This window comes from Pteronotus mesoamericanus, unplaced genomic scaffold, assembly GCF_021234165.1.
Source record: "Pteronotus mesoamericanus isolate MK-2021 breed Mesoamerican mustached bat unplaced genomic scaffold, CSHL_Meso_final contig_182, whole genome shotgun sequence".
Classification (NCBI taxonomy): Eukaryota; Metazoa; Chordata; class Mammalia; order Chiroptera; family Mormoopidae; genus Pteronotus; species Pteronotus mesoamericanus.
In genome coordinates, this window is record NW_026555078.1 from 27,199,687 (window position 1) to 27,222,431 (window position 22,745).

General features: G+C 35.6%; 1 protein-coding gene across 1 annotated transcript in view; it reads right to left on the reverse strand.

Annotated features, from left to right (window-relative positions):
* Positions 1–1,334: 1,334 nt before the first annotated feature.
* The window catches only part of HIF1A (hypoxia inducible factor 1 subunit alpha), a 44,732-nt gene continuing 23,321 nt past the window's right edge, over positions 1,335–22,745 (reverse strand). Inside the window, exons 5-15 of the mRNA XM_054567463.1 lie at positions 21,159–21,271; positions 19,790–19,992; positions 12,016–12,122; positions 10,745–10,892; positions 9,785–10,005; positions 8,839–9,125; positions 6,047–6,169; positions 5,508–5,932; positions 3,112–3,220; positions 2,385–2,511; positions 1,335–1,890 (exon numbers count right to left, since the gene is read on the reverse strand). Coding sequence (XP_054423438.1) covers positions 1,739–1,890; positions 2,385–2,511; positions 3,112–3,220; positions 5,508–5,932; positions 6,047–6,169; positions 8,839–9,125; positions 9,785–10,005; positions 10,745–10,892; positions 12,016–12,122; positions 19,790–19,992; positions 21,159–21,271 — 2,015 coding nt within the window. The 3' untranslated portion in view covers positions 1,335–1,738. The remainder of the gene's footprint in view (positions 1,891–2,384; positions 2,512–3,111; positions 3,221–5,507; positions 5,933–6,046; positions 6,170–8,838; positions 9,126–9,784; positions 10,006–10,744; positions 10,893–12,015; positions 12,123–19,789; positions 19,993–21,158; positions 21,272–22,745) is intronic.

Genomic DNA, 22,745 nt, shown 5'->3' on the forward strand with positions numbered 1-22,745 from the left:
TCTGGCCTGGCAGTACTTTATGGCTTAGACAAATCATATAATCGTGTATCATTTGAGGTCTAAATTTCTTCATCTGTGAATAGAAATAGATTAGAAATCTTTATTATTTTTTAAATTTTTAAAAAAATTTATTGATTTGAGAGAGAGAAAGACATTAATTTGTTGTTCCACTTATTTATGCATCGAACCCACAACCTTGGCATGTTGGGACAATGCTCTAATCAACTGAGCAACCCGACGAGGGGCAGAAATCTTTGGAGGACCTTCTAGCCCTTACAACATTATGTGACTATAATGTTCATGACCTGTTTCACTCACCTCATTCATATTAAAACATTAAAATTACTTTAATAGGTTTACAGGCTTATTAACAGATTTCTAAAAGCATACTCTTTACAGTGGAACATTATGGTTTGTTATTTAACATAACATTTAGGGACACAATATACATTACGGTGATAGCAAAAGAGAAATGGAGAAATAATCAATGCCATGGCAATGTAACTTTCATAAAATAATTAAATTGTTGGAAAACAATTTTAGGAGTTGGAGGATATTGAAATAAACATTAACAGAAAAGCTGATCAAGGTGGGGGGCCTGGTCCACAAAAGATGTTTATTTGAAGTAACAAAACAATACAGTTAGTGTTAGATCCAACCACAAAGAGCAAAAGGAATGAAAAATTTGTACAATGCACATAGAAAAAACAAGATGTTTACTGTGACAACTATATATTTCTAAAATAATACTTCTAAAATCACTCAATTATTGAAATCTATATGAAAACAAAAGGATGTTAATGGCGACAAAGTGCATAAAAACCAAACATCAAATTTTGAGCAAATTAACATACTAGGCATTTCTGCTAACAAAGCATGATTTTTGTTTGTTCACTATCTGCTCAAAACATCTTTATACCAACAGGGTGGGCAGAACATTTAGGTTTAATATCAATTACACATTATTAGCATAAACTTCCACAACTACATATAAGGTATTGTTTTCTTTTGAGCTGGCAAAGTGACTATAGAAACATCAAGTTCATTTCTCTGAATTGAGAATTTTATCGAAATAAATGCCACATACCTTCCAGATATATGCATATCTTTCTATATCGTGTAAATGGCTTTACCCATTTAATAAAACCACACAAGCATTTAAGAATCATTACATGATTAACAATGTCATGTTCCAGGTTTAACAATTTCATAAGCCAAAAAAAAAAGTTCTTCTTAAAAACTAGTTTTATAAATGCAGAATATATTGCATGAGTAACTGCTGGTATTTTTTTAAGAAAATATATTGTGCAATTGTGGCTACCATGTACTGCTGGCAAATTATTATTGTTTACATAAAATGTGAAAAAACTGAGTAAAAAATTTTCAGACTGATCATGATGAAAGGTTACTGCCTTCTTAAAAGGATTATATTGGCATCTTATTAAAAATAATTCGACAGGGGACAAACTCCCTAGCCCAAAATAAATAAATAAAAAGGTGCATTTTAAAAATGATGCTACTGTAATGCAATGGTTTAAATAACAAAGAACTGTGAGAATGTGCTGCCTGTGATCTGGCATTAATGTAAATTAAGTAAAAGGGGATCAAAACTGAACTAGCAGTTTGTGCAGTATTGTAGCCAGACTTCTAAAATTAGATAGATATAGAAAATATAAATAGACTGCTTTAGGTAATGAGCCACCAGTGTCCAAAAAAAGGAATGAAATTACGAAAAAGCTCAGTTAACTTGATCCAGCGCTCTGAGTAATTCTTCACCCTGCAGTAGGTTTCTGCTGCCTTGTATAGGAGCATTAACTTCACAATCATAACTGGTCAGCTGTGGTAATCCACTTTCATCCATTGACTGCCCCAGCAGTCTACATGCTAAATCTGAAAAACAAGGAGATATCTAAGTATTCATTCATGTAGTCAGTGATCATTATTAAACACTCACTCTGCACTAGGTATTGGAAAAACAAGGCCAATAAGCTCTTTCTGGAAGGGTTTTTTAGTCTATGGTGCAAAACCACAGCTATGGAAACAAGTAAGTGATATCACACGTTACTAGTGCTATGTTAGAAATGTTTACAGGATACGATGAAGGCACAAAGGAGTGATAAATCAATTTAGAGAAAGGCATAAAAACTCACAAGGTTCAGTTTCTATCCAATATTAATAGTACACAGACATATCAAAGACAATTCTAAGAACAATTCACATTCCATCTTGAAATAGTTATTTCTGTGTTACAGCCATTAGAGAAAATGCTATCTTCCGTTTTAATCTTGCGAAGGAAGGAAAATCATTTCACTTGGGGCAAAGCTCCTAAATAAAAAGTCATATAATTCTCTTTGTGATATTCAGGGCAAAAAGAATAAACTAACCTGAGGGTATTACAATAATAGTTTTTTGCTCCATTCCATTCTGTTCACTAGATCTGCATCCTTTCACACGTTTCCAAGAAAGTGATGTAGTAGTTGCACGATCATCTGGCTGCTGTAATAATGTTCCCTAAAAGCGGTGAAGTTATTTTAATTTTACTATGTTTTTTTAAAAATAAAAAACTCTGATATTAATATAAGTTTAATAACATAGAGTAGGCAGGTTTCTTAAATCAAATACTGTCCCAAATTGTTTTAATTCTTTCTCTTACAACTTCTATGATAAAGACGTTTATTTGCCACATACTACGGCTATCTCTGTAAATTCTTTCCAGTTAACCTGGTTAAACTGAAAATATCTCTATGGATTACACAAACACTGACTTGACATAACTACTGTGTTTTGAGCGTAAGAAGGAGAAAGTTACTTTCTTACACTCAAAGTGTAAATAAGGGAAGGTAAGAAAGTGAAGAGAACAAGACTGGTGGTGATATTGGGTGGAATAGAGGGAGAACATCACTTTTTACTCAAAATATAGCTGTATTATCTGAAAGTTTTACACTGAGAATGTATTCATTGTTTTTAAGAAATGGTGTATACAAAATGAAAAATCATGTATAAATTCTAAAAGACACAACTGTAGTATTTAGAAGAAACAAGAATTACCCTTAAGTATAACTTGTAAATAAAGATTACCTAGAAAAGCAAACACATAACTCTCACACTTACAATTCCTACTGCTTGAAAAAGTGAACCATCATGTTCTATTTTTCGTTTTCTTTGAGCATTCTGCAAAGCTAGTATCTTTGGATTTAGTTCTTCCTCAGGAACAGTAGTTCTGAAAAAAAAATTTAAATAAAAATGTGGTTTTCTTATTATCAAAAAGAAATCAAACTAGCTTTTTCCCAGAAAATACATAATGCCTGTTTTCTAATTAAGGAACATAATGTTATATATGAGAACTTTTCCTGATTACTAAAGTTTATCACTTTAAAAGCCAAAGTTCAATTTTTAAAGCAAAATAACCTAAAATTTGCATTTTCTTATTACTAAAAGTAAACAGAACTAGGCTGACATTGTTGTAATATTGGCCTTTCATTCCACCTAAAACAGATATTCTCGGCACTACTGTAATACATTTTCACATTTCTATAGCATTTTCAGTTCATAAAACATTTCGTGTTTATTAGCTCATTTTAGTCTCACTCCAATCCCAAAGACAGGTAGATATAATGCCCACATTATAAATGAGAAACCTGAGGCCTGTTAATTAACTATCTCAAAGTGCTATTGTTAATTAGTTGGAGACACAGAAGTACATTCTAGATCTCTTTATACCCATGCTCTCCCCAGTGATCTTCCTAAGCCATTTTGCCTCTAGCATTGATATTATCAAACAAGCATGTATCTAAAATTAATATTAAATAGTGAAGAACTGCTTTATAGCTCAAATACATCAATTTTGTCATAGCTGTTTTGTTTTTTTCCTAAGAACTTCCCCATCCATACATAATCATAAATGGCTCCTTGCTCTGTTCCATATAGTTGAGAATACATATGGGTAGGTGATCTATTTTTCTGCCTTCCTACCTGCAGTTTTGTAAAACCTCCAGTATATAGACACACAGGTTTTTTAAATCCTTATATAACTACATTATCTTTATGAAGTATAAGTCAGTGTATCAAGTAAATACATTCAGTAGTACTTTTAATGGTTATCTTTAATCTTTGCTATAAAGCTGTAAGTTGTCTGGTTTAGTATAGCACTTTGATTTTGCAAATAATTACCTAGAGAAACAGTAATGAAAAAGCTTACATATAATTAATAAAATCCCTCTCTTAAAATGTTTAGTGCATACTGTAGTGGAATTGATATAACAAAATTGCTAATGTGACTAGATAGTAAGACTTTGGTTTTGACAAGCACGGTTGTCAAAACAATATTCCATAGTCTCTTGTAGTGAACAGTAAACTGTAAATTACAGGTCATCATCATCACTACTACTTTCATTCATCTGTCCATCCAACAACCTTTATTGAGCAACTACTACATGTTAGATACTGAGTTAAGCATCAATACCACTAATACATCCAAGGCACTGTCACTGCCCTAGAGGAACTCAGAGTCTAAAGTCAGTTGGTGACATAGTAATTTATAAAGTAATGGAGATTGCTTCTTTGTTAATCTAAAACCCCAAGATCTTTTCTCAGCACTAGGGAAAGGCCTCTCCCAGTACTCTAAGTCAAAGCAGTGATGCAAGGCAGGAGAAAAAAAGCCATAAGCTCTGACTATGGCGGTGCTTTTTCCTATTGCTACTGCTCTCTGAAATCAGTCTAGGCACAACAGAAAAGGAATCCGTTCTCTCTTCAACACTGCCCCCCAGTGACCAGCTAAAATTACTTCCTCTGACAGTAGCCACAAATTTAAAATGTTAAATCCCAGTATAAATTATATACAGAAATTATGATTTAAAATTTGGTTGATGTCTAGATATTTGCTCAAATTTGCTCCATAGAAGCAATGTCATAAAATCAGGCTTAGACTCCTGTTGTAACTCTTAAAAACCTATTTAACCTATAATAATGAATGTTCTATAAACATGCAATGAACAATAAAAGCAACTGTAAAATAACTATACACAAACCTTAAAAAGAAGTCTTGTAAATATCTACATTGAATATTGAGGACTTGAAGGCTCAACATGGAATGGGGAATTGCAAATACCCGTAAGTCAGAAGAGCTTTTTTTCAGGTAAGCTTAAAAAGAGCCCCACGAAATGGAAGCAGTGAGGATATGTTAACTAGTCTGATTTAACAACTGTAAGAAACTGGGTCAATTTTGTACCTTCATAGAACTTACTGGCTAGATTTTATTTTTAGAGGTATTAGAAGACCCTCCTACATTCAGATAGTTGATATGATTATTTTAGGGAAAATAAATACACAAGCTAATTTAGAAACAGTTTTTGGACTTATTGTTTTAAGTTCAGAATTTGTGTATCAATTTTATGCTCCTTAAACATATATATCAGAAAGTTTGCTACATTTAGAAATAATTTATCACACACATTTTCTAAAAAACAGATAAAAGAAGTATAACTTTAACGTTACATAAAAATAAATACCTTTGACTCAAAGTGATAGATAACACGTTAGGGCTTCTTGGATGAGATTTTTCTGTCTGTTCTATAACTCCTTTTCCTGCTCTGTTTGGTGAGGCTGTCCGACTTCGAGTATCACTATATGGTGATGTTGTGGTACTAGTAGTTTCTTTAGGTATGTGGGTAGGAGATGAAGATGCAATCAGTATTTTAATGTCTTCCATTCCATCTTTTGTCAGTGCTTTTAATTCATCAGTGGTGGCAGTGGTAGTGGCAGTGGCAAGAGTTGGTTCTTGCATTTGAGTTGGCTGGAATACTGTGATTGTGCTTGTACTTTGGGGGCTTGTAGAACTGCTTTCCAATGGTGACAACTGATCAAAGGAACGTAACTGGAAGTCATCATCCATTGGGATATAAGGAGCCAACATCTCCAAGTCTAAATCAGTGTCCTATAAAACAACAAATGCATGAGTTTCTACAATGGCTACATCTTATACCCAAAGTCACTTCAAGTTAAAAATAAAAAAAGTTTAATATAAAATGTAATAAACAAATTCATATACCTGAGTGGAAAATGGATTCTTCGCTTCTGTGTCTTCGGCAAAAAGTTTCTCTACCAATTCCAACTTGAATTCATTGACCATATCACTATCCACATCAAAACAATATTCACTGGGACTGGTAGGCTATAAAAGGAATTAAGTGTGTTTACTTTCCCAGATAATGCCTGTGTGTTTTGCTAACTCTCAAACCAGATTTCAGAGAATACACAATAAAATTCATCTGTTCTGAATTTTACTGAACTAGTGAGAAGTCAAATTTTTGAACTTAGACTTTTATCTAATTTTGCTAGTCTAGTAGTAGTTCCCCCCTTATTTGGAGTTTCGCTTTCTGCAGTTTCAATTACCCGTGATCAGCTGAGTTTTGAAAACATTAAATAGGAAATTCCAGAAGTAAGCAATTCGTAAGTTTTAAAATTTGCATTGTTTTGAGTAGTGTGATGAAATGTCGTACTGCCCCACTGCATCCTGCCACAGACATGAATCACACCTTTGTCCAGAGTACCCACTCTGTACATACCACCACCCATTAGTCACTCAGTAGCTATCCTGGTTATCAGATCAATTGTCACAGTATCGCAGTGCTTATGTTCAAAGTAACTCTTATTTTACTTATTAATGGTCTAAACTGTAAGAGTAGTGATGCTGGCAGTTTGGATATGCCAAAGAGAAGCTGTACAGTGCTTCCTTTAAGTTAAACTGTGAAAGTTCTTGACTTCATAAGGAAAGAAAAAAGAACAAAACAAAATCTGTATGTTGAGGTTGTTAAGAAGGAAAAAGAAATTTGTGCTAGTTTTGCTGTCACATCTTAAACTACAAAAGTTATAGGCACAGTACATGACAGTGCTTAGTTAAGATGGAAAAGGCATTACATGTGTGGGTGCAAGATGTGAACAGAAAACGTGTTCCAACTGATTGGCAATGTGTTGTGCCAGGAATCACTGGGCCGATATAAAGATTTAAACAAGGGATCCCCAGAAGCAAGTGACACCAAGCCATTTACTACAAGCAAGTAAGGGATGAAAAATGTAACAATTACTTGCCAATACTTGCCCCTTATTGGCAAGTAGCCTGTACTTGCCAATGAAGAAGCTGCCGCCACATTTACGGCAAAGCTAACAAAGCTGATTAGGGATCGGTACTATCCTCAGTTTCAGGCATCAGCTGGGGGTCTTGGAATGTGTCCACCACAGAAAAAGGGGACCTGCCATATATAGATTTCTGACTATATGCAATATGACATCATTTATAAAATTAAAAATTGCCGTTATCTGTTTATTCTAAAGAATAAAACTCATCTGGGCGGGTATAAGGGGACTAAATGGTAATGGAAAAAAATACAAGAAAGACTAAATTAAAAATAACTCATTGAATAATTCAACTACCGCATGGTACCCAACTGGCCAACAACTAGATGATATACACTCACTGGAATCCCCTGTTGTACTGAGAGGGCATGTGCTTGTGGTGATCTACCTGAAAATCTTACAGTTACTCTAGGGCAGATGTGGAGACTTAAGTTCCATTACCTGAATTCACCTTCATGAATGTACTATTCCTTTTTATTCTTTCAATTTTTTAAAATTGATTTTAAAGAGAGGGGAAGGGAGGAAGAGAAAGAGGGTACAATCAACGTGCGAGAGAAACATCTACTGGTTGCCTCTCTTATGCACCCTGTCCTGGGACCAACCCCACAACCTAGGCATGTGCCTTCGCAGGGAATTGAACCTGCAACCTTCAATTTACGGGACAACGCTCCAGGCCAAGCCACACTGGCCAAGGCTGGATGTACTATTCTTTTAGACATTCTGAGCAAGAATTCTAACCAAAAAATTATAGTTATGTATTCTGAACATAAACTTTTTCTTTCCTCATTATAACATTTTTGTTAGATTAAAAACAAAATGAATCAAAAACATTTTGTGCCAGGCAAACTGAGCAACCAGAGTATAGGATGTATTCTCTAAAAGACTATGAGATTTCAAATCTCCTCTTCTTAGCTTGCCAGTCTGGATCCATAAATATTTAATATAAAATTAGTTTACCACATATTAAGTCTTATTTGTGCTTCATTTATCAAGTCATCATATTCAGATCTCAGTTACCCAACTCTTCAACGTACTTTTAGACACAGAAGACTCTTTAAATTGAAGCACTCTAGGTTTAGAAATAAAGCTCTATGTAGTACCTTTAGTCCTTAGGCCAGCCTACCCTTAAAGAGGACTTTTATTGCATCTATAGGAACACTAATATCAAAACAGAACTTGCATAAAAAATAGCTATTGAGTATCTACTCTGTGTAAGATTTTATATTTTCATGTTACACTTATCCAGAATTTCGAAATAGTGATGGACACTGGACTAAATTGGACAGAGCTTAGGGTCCTTTCCCTCGTAAGCCATGCCACTGGACAATTCTCCAACTCAAAAGCTAGTATGTATATATGGGTGTAGAGCTATTGTAGGCACAGTTTTTTCTCTGTGGATGTCTAAATACAAAACTTCTTTTTGTCTCATTGACATAAATATATAGAGGAGCGATATATGTTTTACCTTTTAATTTTTGTTAAGCCAGTTCCTCACCACATTCCTATCTTTGACTAAAACATGCACTGATGTCCAAGTTAAACTCTTAAAATAACAATTTCTGTAGTAATGTTAAAGTGCTAAAATGCACACAAACAAAACCATGGCTTGTGGATCAAATAAAAGTTTGAATCAAGTCTACAAATACATCCCTTTCGGAACATTAAAATCTGAAATTTATCCTTTACTTATTGTATCATAATACCTACCTCAGGTGAACTCTGTCTAGTGCTTCCATCAGAAGGACTAGCTGGCTGATCTTGAATCTGGGGCATAGTAAAGGAAAGTTCCAGTGACTCTGGATTTGGTTCTAATTTTAATGCAACTTCCTGATTGAGTGCAGGGTCAGCACTACTTCGAAGTGGCTCTGGAGTTTCAGAGGCAGGTAATGGAGACATTGCCAAATTTATGTTCTGTAATTTTTCATTAGAGGAGGGGAGCATTACATCATTATACAATGGAACTTCCTCAAGTTGTTGTTCATCAGTTTCTGTGTCTGTAGGGAAACAAATTGGTCAATTTAAAGAATATCTAGATTTTAACACATACAGAAATATGCCCCCTTTTATCAAAGGTTTGTTGAGTTCACTAAAACAACAAAAATGTTACCAAACTTTCCTTAATCAGAAAGTTTACAGATACTATGGTATAACCGTAAGTCCAAGTTATCTTTCCAACCCACTACTGACAACTCCCTATAATCTATACAGCATGAAAAACCGAGCAATTCCACCCCTTTTCATTAAAATTTAACCTTGTATGAAATTATTCTCATTTTTAATGTTTAAAATTATGGTATGACTGCTTACTTTAATGTGACTGTACCTATTGCAATATAACTGTTAAATTGTGGAGGAAATATGACAGTAGGATACAGAAATAGCAGAGTAGCTGAGGAAACTGAAGTGGGAAAAAGAAATAACCTGAAGGACACTATGAAGCACAATTTCCAATGTGACAAAAGCAGGAATGCTAAGAAATTAGAGAGGCAAAATATTTAAGAAAATACTTTCAAGAAGACTATGAAAAACAAAACATGTAAGACCATTCTGGCCAAATGATTACGAACAAAAAATGTCAACATGAAGTTCAGTTAAAATGGGCTTGCATCAGCAGGCACAGTTTAGGCAATTAACAAAATAATCAAAGACCCACCATTGCTGCCAAAATCTAAAGATATGATTGTGTCTCCAGCAGCCGGGGCCAGCAAAGTTAAAGCATCAGGTTCCTTCTTAAGTTTATCAAAGAGGCTACTTGTATCTTCTGATTCAACTTTGGTGAATAGCTGAGTCATTTTCATATCTGAAGATTCAACTGGTTTGAGGACACATTCTGTTTGTTGAAGGGAGAAGATCAAGTCGTGTTGAATAATACCACTGTCAAAAAGAGAGACCAGTAATTTTTAAATGAGCACTGACACAATGGGAGTAGAGGGAAAGGGACTCTGAAAGGACCCTGTCTCCTGAAGAAATTCTACTTTATGAATAAGATCATTTTAAGATATACTGACCTAATCTCATGCCTACTAGGTCACATTAATTCAAGGTTTAAAATACCAATATGAAATAAAGACCTATTAAAACTCACAGTGTAAGATAAATATTTGACTAATTTCAATTAAGAAACTTCAGCTCTCCCTTTGGGAAGAGTGGTGGTGACAAAGAAATATAACAGTCAAGTATAAGGAAGACATAAATAGAACTTTCCAATTTTTGTGCTGACTCACATATAATGAAACTGGCACATAAGAACTCTGGCACTAAGGATGGTCCTAGTATATAAAGATATATAGATAAATGACCAAGATCTTTCTAAAAGAGGTAACATATTTTCTTTAGAGGTAGAAAAATGATAAGGTTATATCACCTATGGGAATAGAGTTAGAAAGGGTTGATCAACAGCTCCACATTCATTTGGCTTAAATATAAATTTTATTGCTCCTTTAATCAACAAATCTGAAGTGTCTACCTGGCCTGGAAACACTGAAAATGATAATTAGATAGAAATGTGAAAATAAAATTCAGTTAATGTTTATAATCTCCTCTTCCTATAAAAGAACAGAGTACCCAAAAGAGTTATTACTTGTTCCCCAAAATATTTATTTTCCAAGCTTACCTCACAACATAATTTACACATACAATGCATTGTGGTTGAGAGTTCTTAGTGTTATATATGACAGTTGCTTGAGTTTCAACCCAGACATATCCACCTCTTTTGGCAAGCATCCTGTACTGTCCTGTGGTGACTTGTCCTTTAGTAAACACTACGAGTAAAATGGAAGAAGTGTCATGCAGAGAAAATAACTGTCAATCAAATGAATGGATGCCAAATGTATATTGTTTTAGAAAAAGAAATATTTATTATTAATGTAATCAGTTGTAAGTGTTTAAATTGGAAGTGAGAGGAAAAGCGCCAGGATAGCTGAAAACATACCCAATTTCATTTTTCTAATCCCCCAAATAAACTGCTGCCCTGCCAATTTTCACTTTAAAAAAAGTGAAAGTCAGGAATGAGGGACAATGGTGACTACAAGTCCTCTAATGACTTGTATGTTGAATGCATCAGGGAGACTAGAGAATGAATAATCTGCACTCCACAAAGAACATTAAAAAAAGTGCTATCATTTCCATAAATTTCTGCTATAGTTTTCAGGTAACCAAAGATGCTTCAAAGATACTATACTAGTATATTTAAATCTCACTGATATCATGCCACTTTAGGCAATCTTGCTTACTGATTTGGGAGGAAGTACTAGATAAATAATAAAGATGATATTATCATGAGTATTGGGACCCATTATGTAGTTTAAGGATAAGCACACTAACTCAGTAATAGTCAAGCATTTCCAATCACTTTGGTAAGTCATGTTTAGGTACAGATTCAACAGGCAAGTGAGAAATTCCAAAGTTTTACTTACCATGGGATCTTCAAATAACATTCGAGTAAAATTGAGAAACAAATCTTACGTCAAGAGTACTTATAATCCCTAGGGCATGCTGTTGATCACTCTCACTTCATTGAACAATTATTTTCTGAGTGCCTTCTATGTACAAACCACTGTTATGAATACTTAAGTATGAATTTGCAAATAAGATGCTATAGTATCTTATGATGTATTTTTTGAGTCTTTGTATTTAAAACACCAGGGAAGTTTTAGATAACAAATAATTCTGCTTCAACTGGTATTCCTTTTAACAAATACAAAACAGATTAATTGGCCAAGATCCCTTAAGAAGAGTTTTGTTAAGATTATTTAGTTTAGAAAGACTGGTTAATATTAACCAAAAAGTTAGATGACTGACCGAAAACAAAAGAGACACTGACCGAAAAGTAAAGAGACAGCAAGAGTTAAATAAAACACCCATGAGCTCCTCCATTGTACTTACTATCATGATGAGTTTTGGTCAGGTGATCAGAGTCCAAAGCATGATAATATTCATAAATTGAGCGGCCCAAAAGTTCTTCTGGCTCATACCCCATCAATTCAGTAATTCTGTTAGGTAAAAAAAGTAAGAAGAAAAAAGAGAAACTAAATGAGAATGAAAAATTTTGCTTCTCTAGATTAACAAATATGCATTAGTCTTATAAACAGATAAATTTTCAATAAATAAATAAATAAATAAATGGGGGGGGGGCATTTGCCCTGGCTAGTGTGGCTCAGTTGGTCGAAGCATTGCCCAGTAACCAAAAGGTTGTGGGTTCAATGCCCACTTAGGGCACATGCCTAAGTTGTGGGTTTGATCCCTGGTCTGGGTGCACACGATCCCTGGTCCAGGAGTGTACAGGAGGTAACCAATAGATGTTTCTCACATCCATGTTTCTCTCTATCCCTTCCTCCCTCTAAAACAATAAAAGAAAAAAAAATTCCTTGGGTGAGGATAAAAATAAAGAGAATTTTTCTTTGCTGAAAATAAATTTATATCTCACCTTTAGTAAGTCTGTAGTTACTAAATATGGCACTATCCATTTAAGTCCTCTGCATTCATCCTGTTATTTGACCTTTTAATCCCTTTCACTCAAACTTGTTGCTTGTTTTTATCGCATTTTACTGTACATACTTTTGGTAACAAGACAGGGTATCAAGAAACAGATATGAAGTACTGCTAAATTAAATAATGTTATAAATGTAGTCACTGACATTTAATTTAAAATATAGATAGATTAAATCCTTAACACTGTCTTATCATAAAACTAGATGCTTTTGTGTGTGTATAAACCAGATTCTTTAAATGACAGGTCCCCTAGGCAAGACTTCAACTTTGTGGGATCAATGTCCACTACAAAATTTTAATATCATTAACCAAAGAGTATCTATACTAAATGGGAATAAAGGAAATCTATTATGTTGGTTTTGGAAGATGCTCTTGTACTTCATTCTTTAATACATAATATTATAGGAATTCATTTCAGATGAAGCAATGACATCAAACTGAAAGTAGACTAGAAAGTAATCCAGTTACCCCTTCTAATTCTCTGGCAGTTCCTTTAGGATAAAGACTAAATCTTATTATTCTCTATAACCACAGTCTGAAATGGAACGCTTTTCATGGGAAAGAGAAAGCTGTTTTGTAGCACTTCTCAGAAGACAAATGTTCTCTTCTTTTCTGGGAGCAAAACATGAGTTAAACTTTTGATTTCTCAGACTTTACATTTCAAAGAACTTCCTGAGGTGCAAGCAAAAGTTATGCAACATTTTGTCCCCTGCCTGCCTCCTCAAATCAAAACCCAATTAATTACAGAAAGCACACAGGGAAGATATCCTTCTGTTTAGAAATGTATAAAACTAATATAGTTGTGTCACACTTTAGAGCAAGATCTGCCACAGTTCATTCCAAAATAAATAAATAAACAGAAAAATGATTTATAAAAAACAAAACAAAAAAACACCAAGCCAAAATCCAGAATCTTTACAAAGGGATCTCCCTAAATACATCTACACTAGGTGGCAGTATTTCAAAGACAAGTAATATTTTTAAAAACCAGCTCTTACTTTAAATTATGCTTTAAAAGTAATTTTAGTTGGTCTTATGTAGGTTATATGTTTAAATAATATTACCATTAGTTTTTTCATTTAGAACTTTATATACCTATGTATGCCTGGCACTATTCTAGGTGTGAAATAGAAAGAAAACTCAACATGTGGCTAATTTTCAGTACACTTACCATACTATTTATGAAATAATGTGTAAGTACAGTGATAAGAACCTGCTGCAGGATTCAGAAACACCACCCCTACCCATAAGAAGAAATGCTCGTGAAGGGGGGTGTTAGAGGGTAGAGGGATTGAGCAAAAAGGGAAAAGGACTCATGGACATGGACAACAGTGTGGTGATGGCTGAGGGGAGGGAGATATGAGGAGACTAAAAGGTAATGTAAAAATATAAAGATCAAAATTGGTTCAAACAAAAAAAAAGAAAAAAGTCTATCTGTCTGATACAGTTAAAAAAAAGAAACAAAGGAATGTTGGGATAAAGAACAGTTCCTATAGAGATTTATGAGCTGAACAAAGAAGAAAGGCAAAGAGAGCAAAACTGTATCAGAAGAAGGTACACCATAAGCAAAGACAGAGATAAGAGAATGCTTGACATTGTAAAGGCAACAAAAACTTTGATGTGGTCAGTGGGGGGCAGGCAAAAAGAGATGAGGCTGGAAAAGTAGGCAGGAGGATCATATTAATGAGGGCCTTGTATATGATATTAAGAAGCTGTGATTTAATCAGTTGTCAATCAGTACTTCTCAATCTGAGTTATGTCTACCACTAAGGGATGCAAGATGTGAAAGTATAAACAGCACATATTTTCCTAAAAAGTCACTTTTATTCATATTGGAAGAAGTAAGGTAAAAAGTTAATTTAACTTTAAAGAATTCATACCTTATATTCCATACCAAAAGGAAAGGAGTGATCCAGAAAATTTGATCAAAAAGCATGTTTAATAAAAGGAAACCTGTAATCTAAAGCAACTATGCAGATTTCTGGTCAAGACGACCATGTAGGCTTCTTTGCACAACCACATCCATTTTACAAATAAAATATAGAACCACCACCACTCAGAATGGTCAGAAATCAAGTTCAATGGTCAGAAATCGAATTCAATGGAAGTGTGACAACTACGGAATTAAAGAAACCACGCCCATCCAGACTGGTAGGAGGGGCGCAGACTTGGAACAGGCTCGTCCCACACCCACGAGTGGTGGATAAAAATTCGGGAGGGAAATCTCGGGAGCAAGGTGTCCCAGTCCCAGTCCCACACCAGGGTTCCAGTGCCAGGGAAATAAGTTCTCACAACCTCTGGCTGCAAACACCAGCAGGGATTGAGTCAATGGAAGAAAATTCTGGAGGCCCAAGCAATTCCTCTTAAAGAACTTACTCACCCACAGACTCACCTGAGCTCCAGAACTGAGGTAGCAGCTTCAAAGGCACCAGAGGTATGTAAGGAGAAACTGAAGTGTCTGGCATCCAGGTAAGGGGAAGTCATTGTCCCTTTTCTAAAACCTCCCCCAACAAAGCCAGCAAGCTGGTGCCCTATCTGAGACTCCAACTTGGCTAACACTGTTTGACCTGCCTTGGAGATCCCCAGACACTGTGTCCCACCCAAAGTACAGGCCCACTGAAGCTACTTTTCCATGAATAGCTGGTCTTAGCTCATACTGCACAACTTACTAAATCCTCTCAAACAGCAAGAGTTGGCCTCAGTAAGCCCCAGGCCCAGCACTAGCAGCAGCCAGCCTACATTCACAGCTCAGCTTCACCTGGGATTCTCCAATCCTAGCACAAGTAGCAGCCATCTCAGATTGCTCTATAGTTCATGAAGGGTGGCCCCAGGCAAAACACAGGTGGGGGCTGACCTTGGCCTGCACCACCCAGGAAACCCCAGGGCCAACACATCCAGTGGACAGCTATGGACCACGATGGAGCACCACCACCCTCCCGCGGCACAGCTGATCCTCCCTGGAGGGCGGAGGTTGATGGTCAGTGATCACAGCCATTCCTTGCAGCTGAATGGTCTGGGTAAATCCCTCCCATTGATCTGCCAACAGCAACCCAGGTGCATCTACAAAAGGAAATGTACTCAGCCCACATGAAGGGCACACTGTGAATACCCAGCTTGGGTGATAGGGGAGGCTGTGCCACTGGACCCTACAGGACACCTACTACATTAGCCCACACTACCAACACATGGAGTCAAAGCAGCTCTACCTAATACAAGAAAAAATATATATGGAGGGTGCCAAAACAAGGAGACAAAGAAACAAGGCCCAAATGAAAGAACAGATCAAAACTCCAGTAAAAGAACTAAATGGAGATAAGCAGTCTATTAGATGCAGAGTTCGAAACACTAGTTATTAGGATGCTCAAGAACTCAGCGAGGACCTCAGCAGCATAAAAGAGACCCAGTCAGAAATGAAGGAAACACTAATTGAAATAAAGAACCATTCACAGGGAAACAACAGTAGAGTGGATGAAGCCAAGAATCAAATCAAAGATATGGAACATAAGGAAGCAAAAAAACAACCAATTAGACAATAAGAAGAAAAAAAAGAATCCAAAAACAATGAGGACAGTGTAAGCAGCCTGAGACAACTACAAGAGGTCCAACATTCGCATCATAGGGGTGTCAGAAGAAGAGAAAGAGCAAGAAATGGGAAATCTATTTGAAAAAACAATGAAAGAAAACTTCTCTAATTTGGCAAAGGAAATAGACATGAAAGTCCAGGAAGCACAGAGTCCCAAACAAGATGGAGGCAAAGAGGCCCACTCCAAGACACATCATAATTACAATGTCAAAGGTTAAAGGAAAGAGAGAATCTTAAAAGCAGCAAGAGAAAAGAAGTTGGTTACCTACATGGGAGATCCCATAAGACTGTCTCAAAAGAACTTGCAGGCTACAAGGAATTTGACAAGAAATATTCAAAGTCATAAAAAGCAGGGACCAACAGCCAAGATTGCCCTACCCAGCAAAGCTATCATTTAGAATCTAAGGGCGGATAAAGAGCTTCCCAGACAAGAAAAAACTAAAGGAGTTCATCATCACCAAACCATTATTGTATGAAATGTTAAGCCTTATTTAAGAAAAAGAAAATCAAAACTATGAACAGTAAAATGGCAATAAATACATATCTATCAACAACTGAATCTAAAAAACAAACTAAGCAAACAAGAACAGACAGATTCATGGATACAGAGAGCGTTTTGATGGTTGCCAGGTGGGATTGGGGTGTGTGGGAATGGGTGAAGAGGTGCAGGGAACAAGAAGTACAAATACGTTGTTACAGAATAGCTGTGGGGATATAGAGTACAGGATAGCAAATGGAGTAGCCAAAGAACTTATCTGCATGACCCAAGGACATGAACAATGGTGGGGGGATTGCCTGAGGGGCTGAAAGATGCTGGGTGGAGGAGGACAAAGAGAGAAAAATATAATTTAAAAAATAAAAAAATTAACAAAAAGAATAATAAAGCAACTATGCAGTGTACCATTCATTTATTTTAAGTGTGCTGAGGGCAGGAAACTGTTAATCTTCATTTCTACTTTAGCATCTATTTTTGTGCCACTCAGTAGATGTGTTGAATGACTGTAAGTCCTAGAAAGAGCTCTAACCAGATAGCTGGTCAAACTCAAAACCTTACTTTGCTGATCTCTAAGCTGGTTGTCTTTACTCCTTTGTCATGATCATTCTGCCAATTTCCTGTCTCTCTCTAGCTCCATCACTTTCCTTTTTCCCCATAGTACTCCCATACTTGGTTACTAAGTTCTAAAAATAAAAAATTTTTCCTCAAAAAAGGATGGGCATTTCTGTTATATCATACATTTACATGAATAGGGCAGTAAATGCTATGACATACTTCTTAGCTTTTCTATTTTCATTTTTCTTAAAATTGACAACAGAGGTGAAGCATTCACTATGCGTACCAGGCACTCAACAACCTCTTTTAATCCTTGCAAGCAAGATTTTGACATAGGACCCTTATTTTAGCTAAGAAATATGAGATTTAGAAAGTTAAATTCTATGACCAAGGCCACATTGTAAATACCGTAGCTGCAAGCCAGGGCTGAATCCAAGATTATGTGATTTCAAAGCCAATGCTCTGTAACATTTCCTTGTCTAATGGGGTGGGACATTCTTATCTATATTATCCTGCTTAAAATTGGTTTTCTCATAAAATCTTCAAGATGACCCCCCAAAAAGTAGGTGTTACTAAATATGAAAAAACTGATATTCAAAGAGAAGAACTAATGAGTCCAAGATGATTTCAAAATAAGGCAGCAAAGTCAGGATTTAGTAGTCTGGCCACAGAATTTATGTCTTTAGAAACTATGTTATATAGCCTCACAGTAAAAAAAAAAAGGGACAAGCAAGCAAATAATTTCAACAGTTGAATAAATGCTACGACCGAAGTATAGTTTAATTTTAGAGAACCCCGAAAACTCCACAAAGGACAAATGCAGTAGGTGGCCCTTGGAAGGTAAATGTGAGTTAGGAGTTGAAGAAAACGTCACTAAGGAGTGGGAAAGTAAGTGCAAAGTACTAAGATAACAAAACAGAGAGCATGTGGAGCTCTCTGGCTGTGGGGTGTTAGGAGACACATCAGAAGGAGTCCTCCTTCTACTGATTAATCTGGAGAAGTAGGCAAGGGCTATAAATAACCTTGTTTGCCATGCTAAGAAGTTTATAGTCTATTTTTCTTTTGGCTTTTAAAAATGCATGTCTTCTTTTGATAAATAAAACTCTCCTGCCCTCCTCTAAAAATTTTTTAAAGATTTTATTTTATTATTTATTTATTTTTAGAGAGACGGGAAGGGAAGAAGAAAGAGCAGGAGAGAAACATCAATGTGTGAGAGAAACATTGATGGCTTGCTTCTCACATGCCCTCAAATGGGGGCCTGGCCCTCAACCTGTGCGTGTGTACTGATGGGGAATCAAACTGGTGACCTCTTGGTTCGCAGGCCAGTACTCAATCCACTGAGCCACTCCAGCCAGGGCTAAAATTTTTATAAACATAAGTTTCTGTGTGTGAAGATGAAAAAAAACATTTGAGGCATTTTCAAAAGGAGAATGACATGATCTGATTTTCACATCAGGAAGTCCACCTTTTAGAAACCTGGTTGAGAGAGTAAAAAGGCACAAGTCTGTCAGTAGAGAGACAGTTTAAGAGATTATGTCAACAGTTCAGGACAAAGGTAATGAGATGAAAAATTCAATGGCAGAACAACAAAGGTGAAAAGGAGGGAATGGATCAACATATATAAGTAGATAATAAATTTATAAAATTTAGAGACCAATTAAGTGTACATAATGAAGGTAAAGAAAAAGTTACAGATGACTTCCAAATTTTTGCTGGAGTCACCTGTCTGCAATGGTACGTTTAACCATGATAGACATTATAAGAGGAAAATCAGTTTTTGAAGTTTTTGTTCGAGGCAGTACAGGTGCAGTTCAGTTACAGAAATATTTAGTTTACAATACACATGAGTATCCAGAAAAAAACAATCAAATTGGCAATTAAACAGAAATAGTTAGGAATATAACAAGCAAAATATAACCAGCAACATTGAAATAAAAAACGACAATAACCAGAGGAGAAGATGAAATGGGGTAACAGGGAAAAAGAAGGGGAAGAGTCAAGGCCAAGGAACATGTATAAAGGACCTATAGACAACACCAAAGTGGGGAAGGACCGAGGGTGGGTGAGGTGGGGGAAAGTGGTGGCAAGAAAATGGAGCCAACTGTATTTGAACAAGAATAAAAAAATAAATTAAAAAAATAGGAATATAAACTTGGAAATGGCAACAGAAACCAATAGATAAAGCTGCTCAGGGAAAATACACAGGTGAGGAGATGACCAAGGACTTCTGTTTTTGGTTCATAACCAAATTATTTATGGTGTCTTTGAAATATATTTGTTTTCTGTTCAAATTAGAGTCCCTAAAGGAAAAAGACCTCACCTTAATAATTTCTGAAAAGCACCTGGTGGAGCAAGAATTCATAGTACATTGTAAATGTTCAATATGGCTGAACTAATCATCAAAGTTCATGATATTACAGAGTTCCAGGATGTATCATGGTATACAGTTTAGGAGAAGGAGTCTTTATATATAGTAAATAGTTTTTAAAAAGTGGATTAATTAAAATTTTCAAGTTATATTTTATCTCATTTACCTTTCATCACAATAAGAAAATTTCATATCCAGACTGTGACGACTGAGGAAAGTCTTGCTATCTAATGGAATTTCAATATTTGATGGATGAGGAATGGGTTCACAAATGAGCACCAAGCATGTCATAGGTGGTTTCTTATACCCACACTGAGACTGGTTACCATTGGTATCATACACATGAATATGTCCTGTGCAGTGAAGCACCTGTGTATAAAGAAAAGCAGTTTTTAAATATGTATATATACAATGCTAGAAAAAAATGCAGAGATAAGTAGTTAAGTGTGATATTGAAAGTAAGCTTTGATAAAATATACTGCCATTAGTAGATTAACTGTATTTCTGGAAATCATTAAATATTTTCCCTACAACACCACCCATGCCCTACCCCGCAGGTACCACAAATTATTGTTTAAAAAAAAAAAAAAAAAGAAAGAAAGAAATTTTACCCTTTGCAACAGCATGAATGGACATGGAGTGTGCTATGCTAAGTGAAATTAAGCCAGCCAGAGAAAGACAAGGACCATACAATTCATTTCCCTCCTATGTGGAATCTAATGAACAAAATAAACTAACATAAAATAGAAGCAGACTCATAGATAGACAATAGACTGGCAGCTGTCAGAGAGGAGAGGGATTTGCAGGGCTGGGTGAAAAAGGTAAAGGGATTAAGCAAAAAAGAAAGAAAGATAAGAAAACCACCCTCAGACAGAGACAATAGTATGGTGGCCATGGGAAGGTAGAAGAGGGCATAAGGGGAATAATAAATGGTGGTGGAAGGAAACTTGACTTGGGTTGGTGAACACACAGAACAATATACAGGTGATGCATTATAGAAACCTACACCTGAAACCTATATAATTTTATTAACCAATGTCACCTGAATAAATTCGGTAAGAAAGGAAAAAATATTAAAAACCTCCTTCATACAAATCTGGGCTGATTTTTCATTCATTTGGTTATTGTAGCTGTTTGATGGTTATTTCTTCCTGTGACAAGTGTTTCAACACTGAGCAAAAAAAAAACCAAAAACCAAAAAACAAACAAACAAACAAACAAACAAAAAAAAACCAAAAAAAACCCCCAAAACCCAAAAAAAGAAAATTAAGCTCTATCAAGATTCAAACACTGGATGGTTGGCAAAGCTAACTGACTGTTAGCTCAGTAAACCAGTGTCACAATTCACATAATTTAAGTTCATGTCTCAAACTGGCAAATTTCTATCCTGTTTGGATGTTAAATCTGCAAATACCAAGGGACAACTCTAAGTTTTCTTTCACAGTTCTAAAGCTACCTTAAAACTAGCAATGACAAGATGCATGAAATTATCTATAAATCAAGTGCATCACTACTCACAAATCATTTTTACTTACCTTCCACGTTGCAGACTTTATGTTCATAGTTCTCCCCCGGCTAGTTAGGGTACACTTCATTCTGAGGAAAAAGCTTCGCTGTGTATTTTGCTCTTTACCCTTTTTTACAAGGCCTAAGAAAAGCATGAAATAAAGTTTAAAAACAAAGTTAAATATGCAAATGTGTTATAGCAAGAGTAGCACAGTACCCAGCAACTGGGAGCCGTTCAATTAAACATCCCAGCATGAACAAAGAGAAACACACTTGCTTTGCCCACTCCAACACATCCAGCAACCTAACCCTCAAGTCAGTAACGAGTTCTTGACAGCAGTGATTCTGAGTTGGTAGGAGGAGAATCCATAGTTGGGTAACAGTTATTTCACATTCAAGCCAGTAAAGAGGGTCAAATTATAAAGAAATATAAATATGGCATGAATTTGTCCTACAAATGTGCTATCAGTAGTATATAAACATACCCAAAAACAAGGAACTGCAGCAAACTCTTCCAAACCTTTACTACATACGTTAGTTCAGTTTATAATAAGCACTCCAAAATTTATTTGTAATAGTAAATAAGCAATTTTTTATATTTGATTTTTTCTTACATCTTCCTATATAACAGGAAATTATTTCTATTTTGTTATTAGGAGAAAAAAAAGTAAATGACTTTTCAAAGCAAAGTTATAATTAAACCAATTCAGGTTTATTTATTCATATTCCAAACCTAATATAACTGAAAAAAGAGATTACAACACTCAGATGACTAAGCAAAGCAACTTGCTTTCCTATCTTCATTGATCAGTCTGGTTCAGTATTCATTATTCAGGAACTAGGCTAGGTATTGCAGGAAACACAAAGATGAATAAGACACACTGCCTGTCCTGAAGAAGTTAAACATTTAGCAGATGTAGGGAAGCTAATCACAATACAGCACAGACAGAGTAGTGCCCGAGACTTACAAGAATGCTTTAAACAAGTACAGAGACAGCTTAGAAAATAGTTTCTAGTTATGGGGAAATCAGGAAGTTCTTCTTAGAGAAAGAGACATTAGAATTTCAAGAAGTAGAGATGAGTTAGAAGGGTACACCAGGCAGAAGAGAACGAAAAGCACATAGGTGGGAATCATAGCACATTTGGGGAACAGTAGTAGGTAGTTCAGTTTGGCCACAATAGTAAAGTATATACAGAAGAGTAATGAGATGAAGTTAGAAGAGAAGGTTAGAGCCATAACTGTGGAGGGATATAATGAGGAGTTCAGCCTTAAATATACAACATGGAGCTTCTAAAAAATTCTGAAGTTGGAAGCATGATTAGGAACTTACAGAGAATCTATCTAGCAGCAACACATAGGATATGTAAGAATTAGAATACATCATGGTAATGAGGGTCTCACCATTACCATGGTGAATTCATTCTTCAGTAGCAGAAGTAAAAGGGATGACAAAAGGTAAATGAAAAGGCAAAACCTATAAAAACTTGAAAATTGATGACAATAAGACAGCAGAGAAATCTTAAGATTTGTAGATTTTTAAGGTCAGTATACTGGAAGAAATGTGTCAAGTAAAAAAATAAACAAATTAAATTTAAATGTAGGTCTAGTTAGCTGG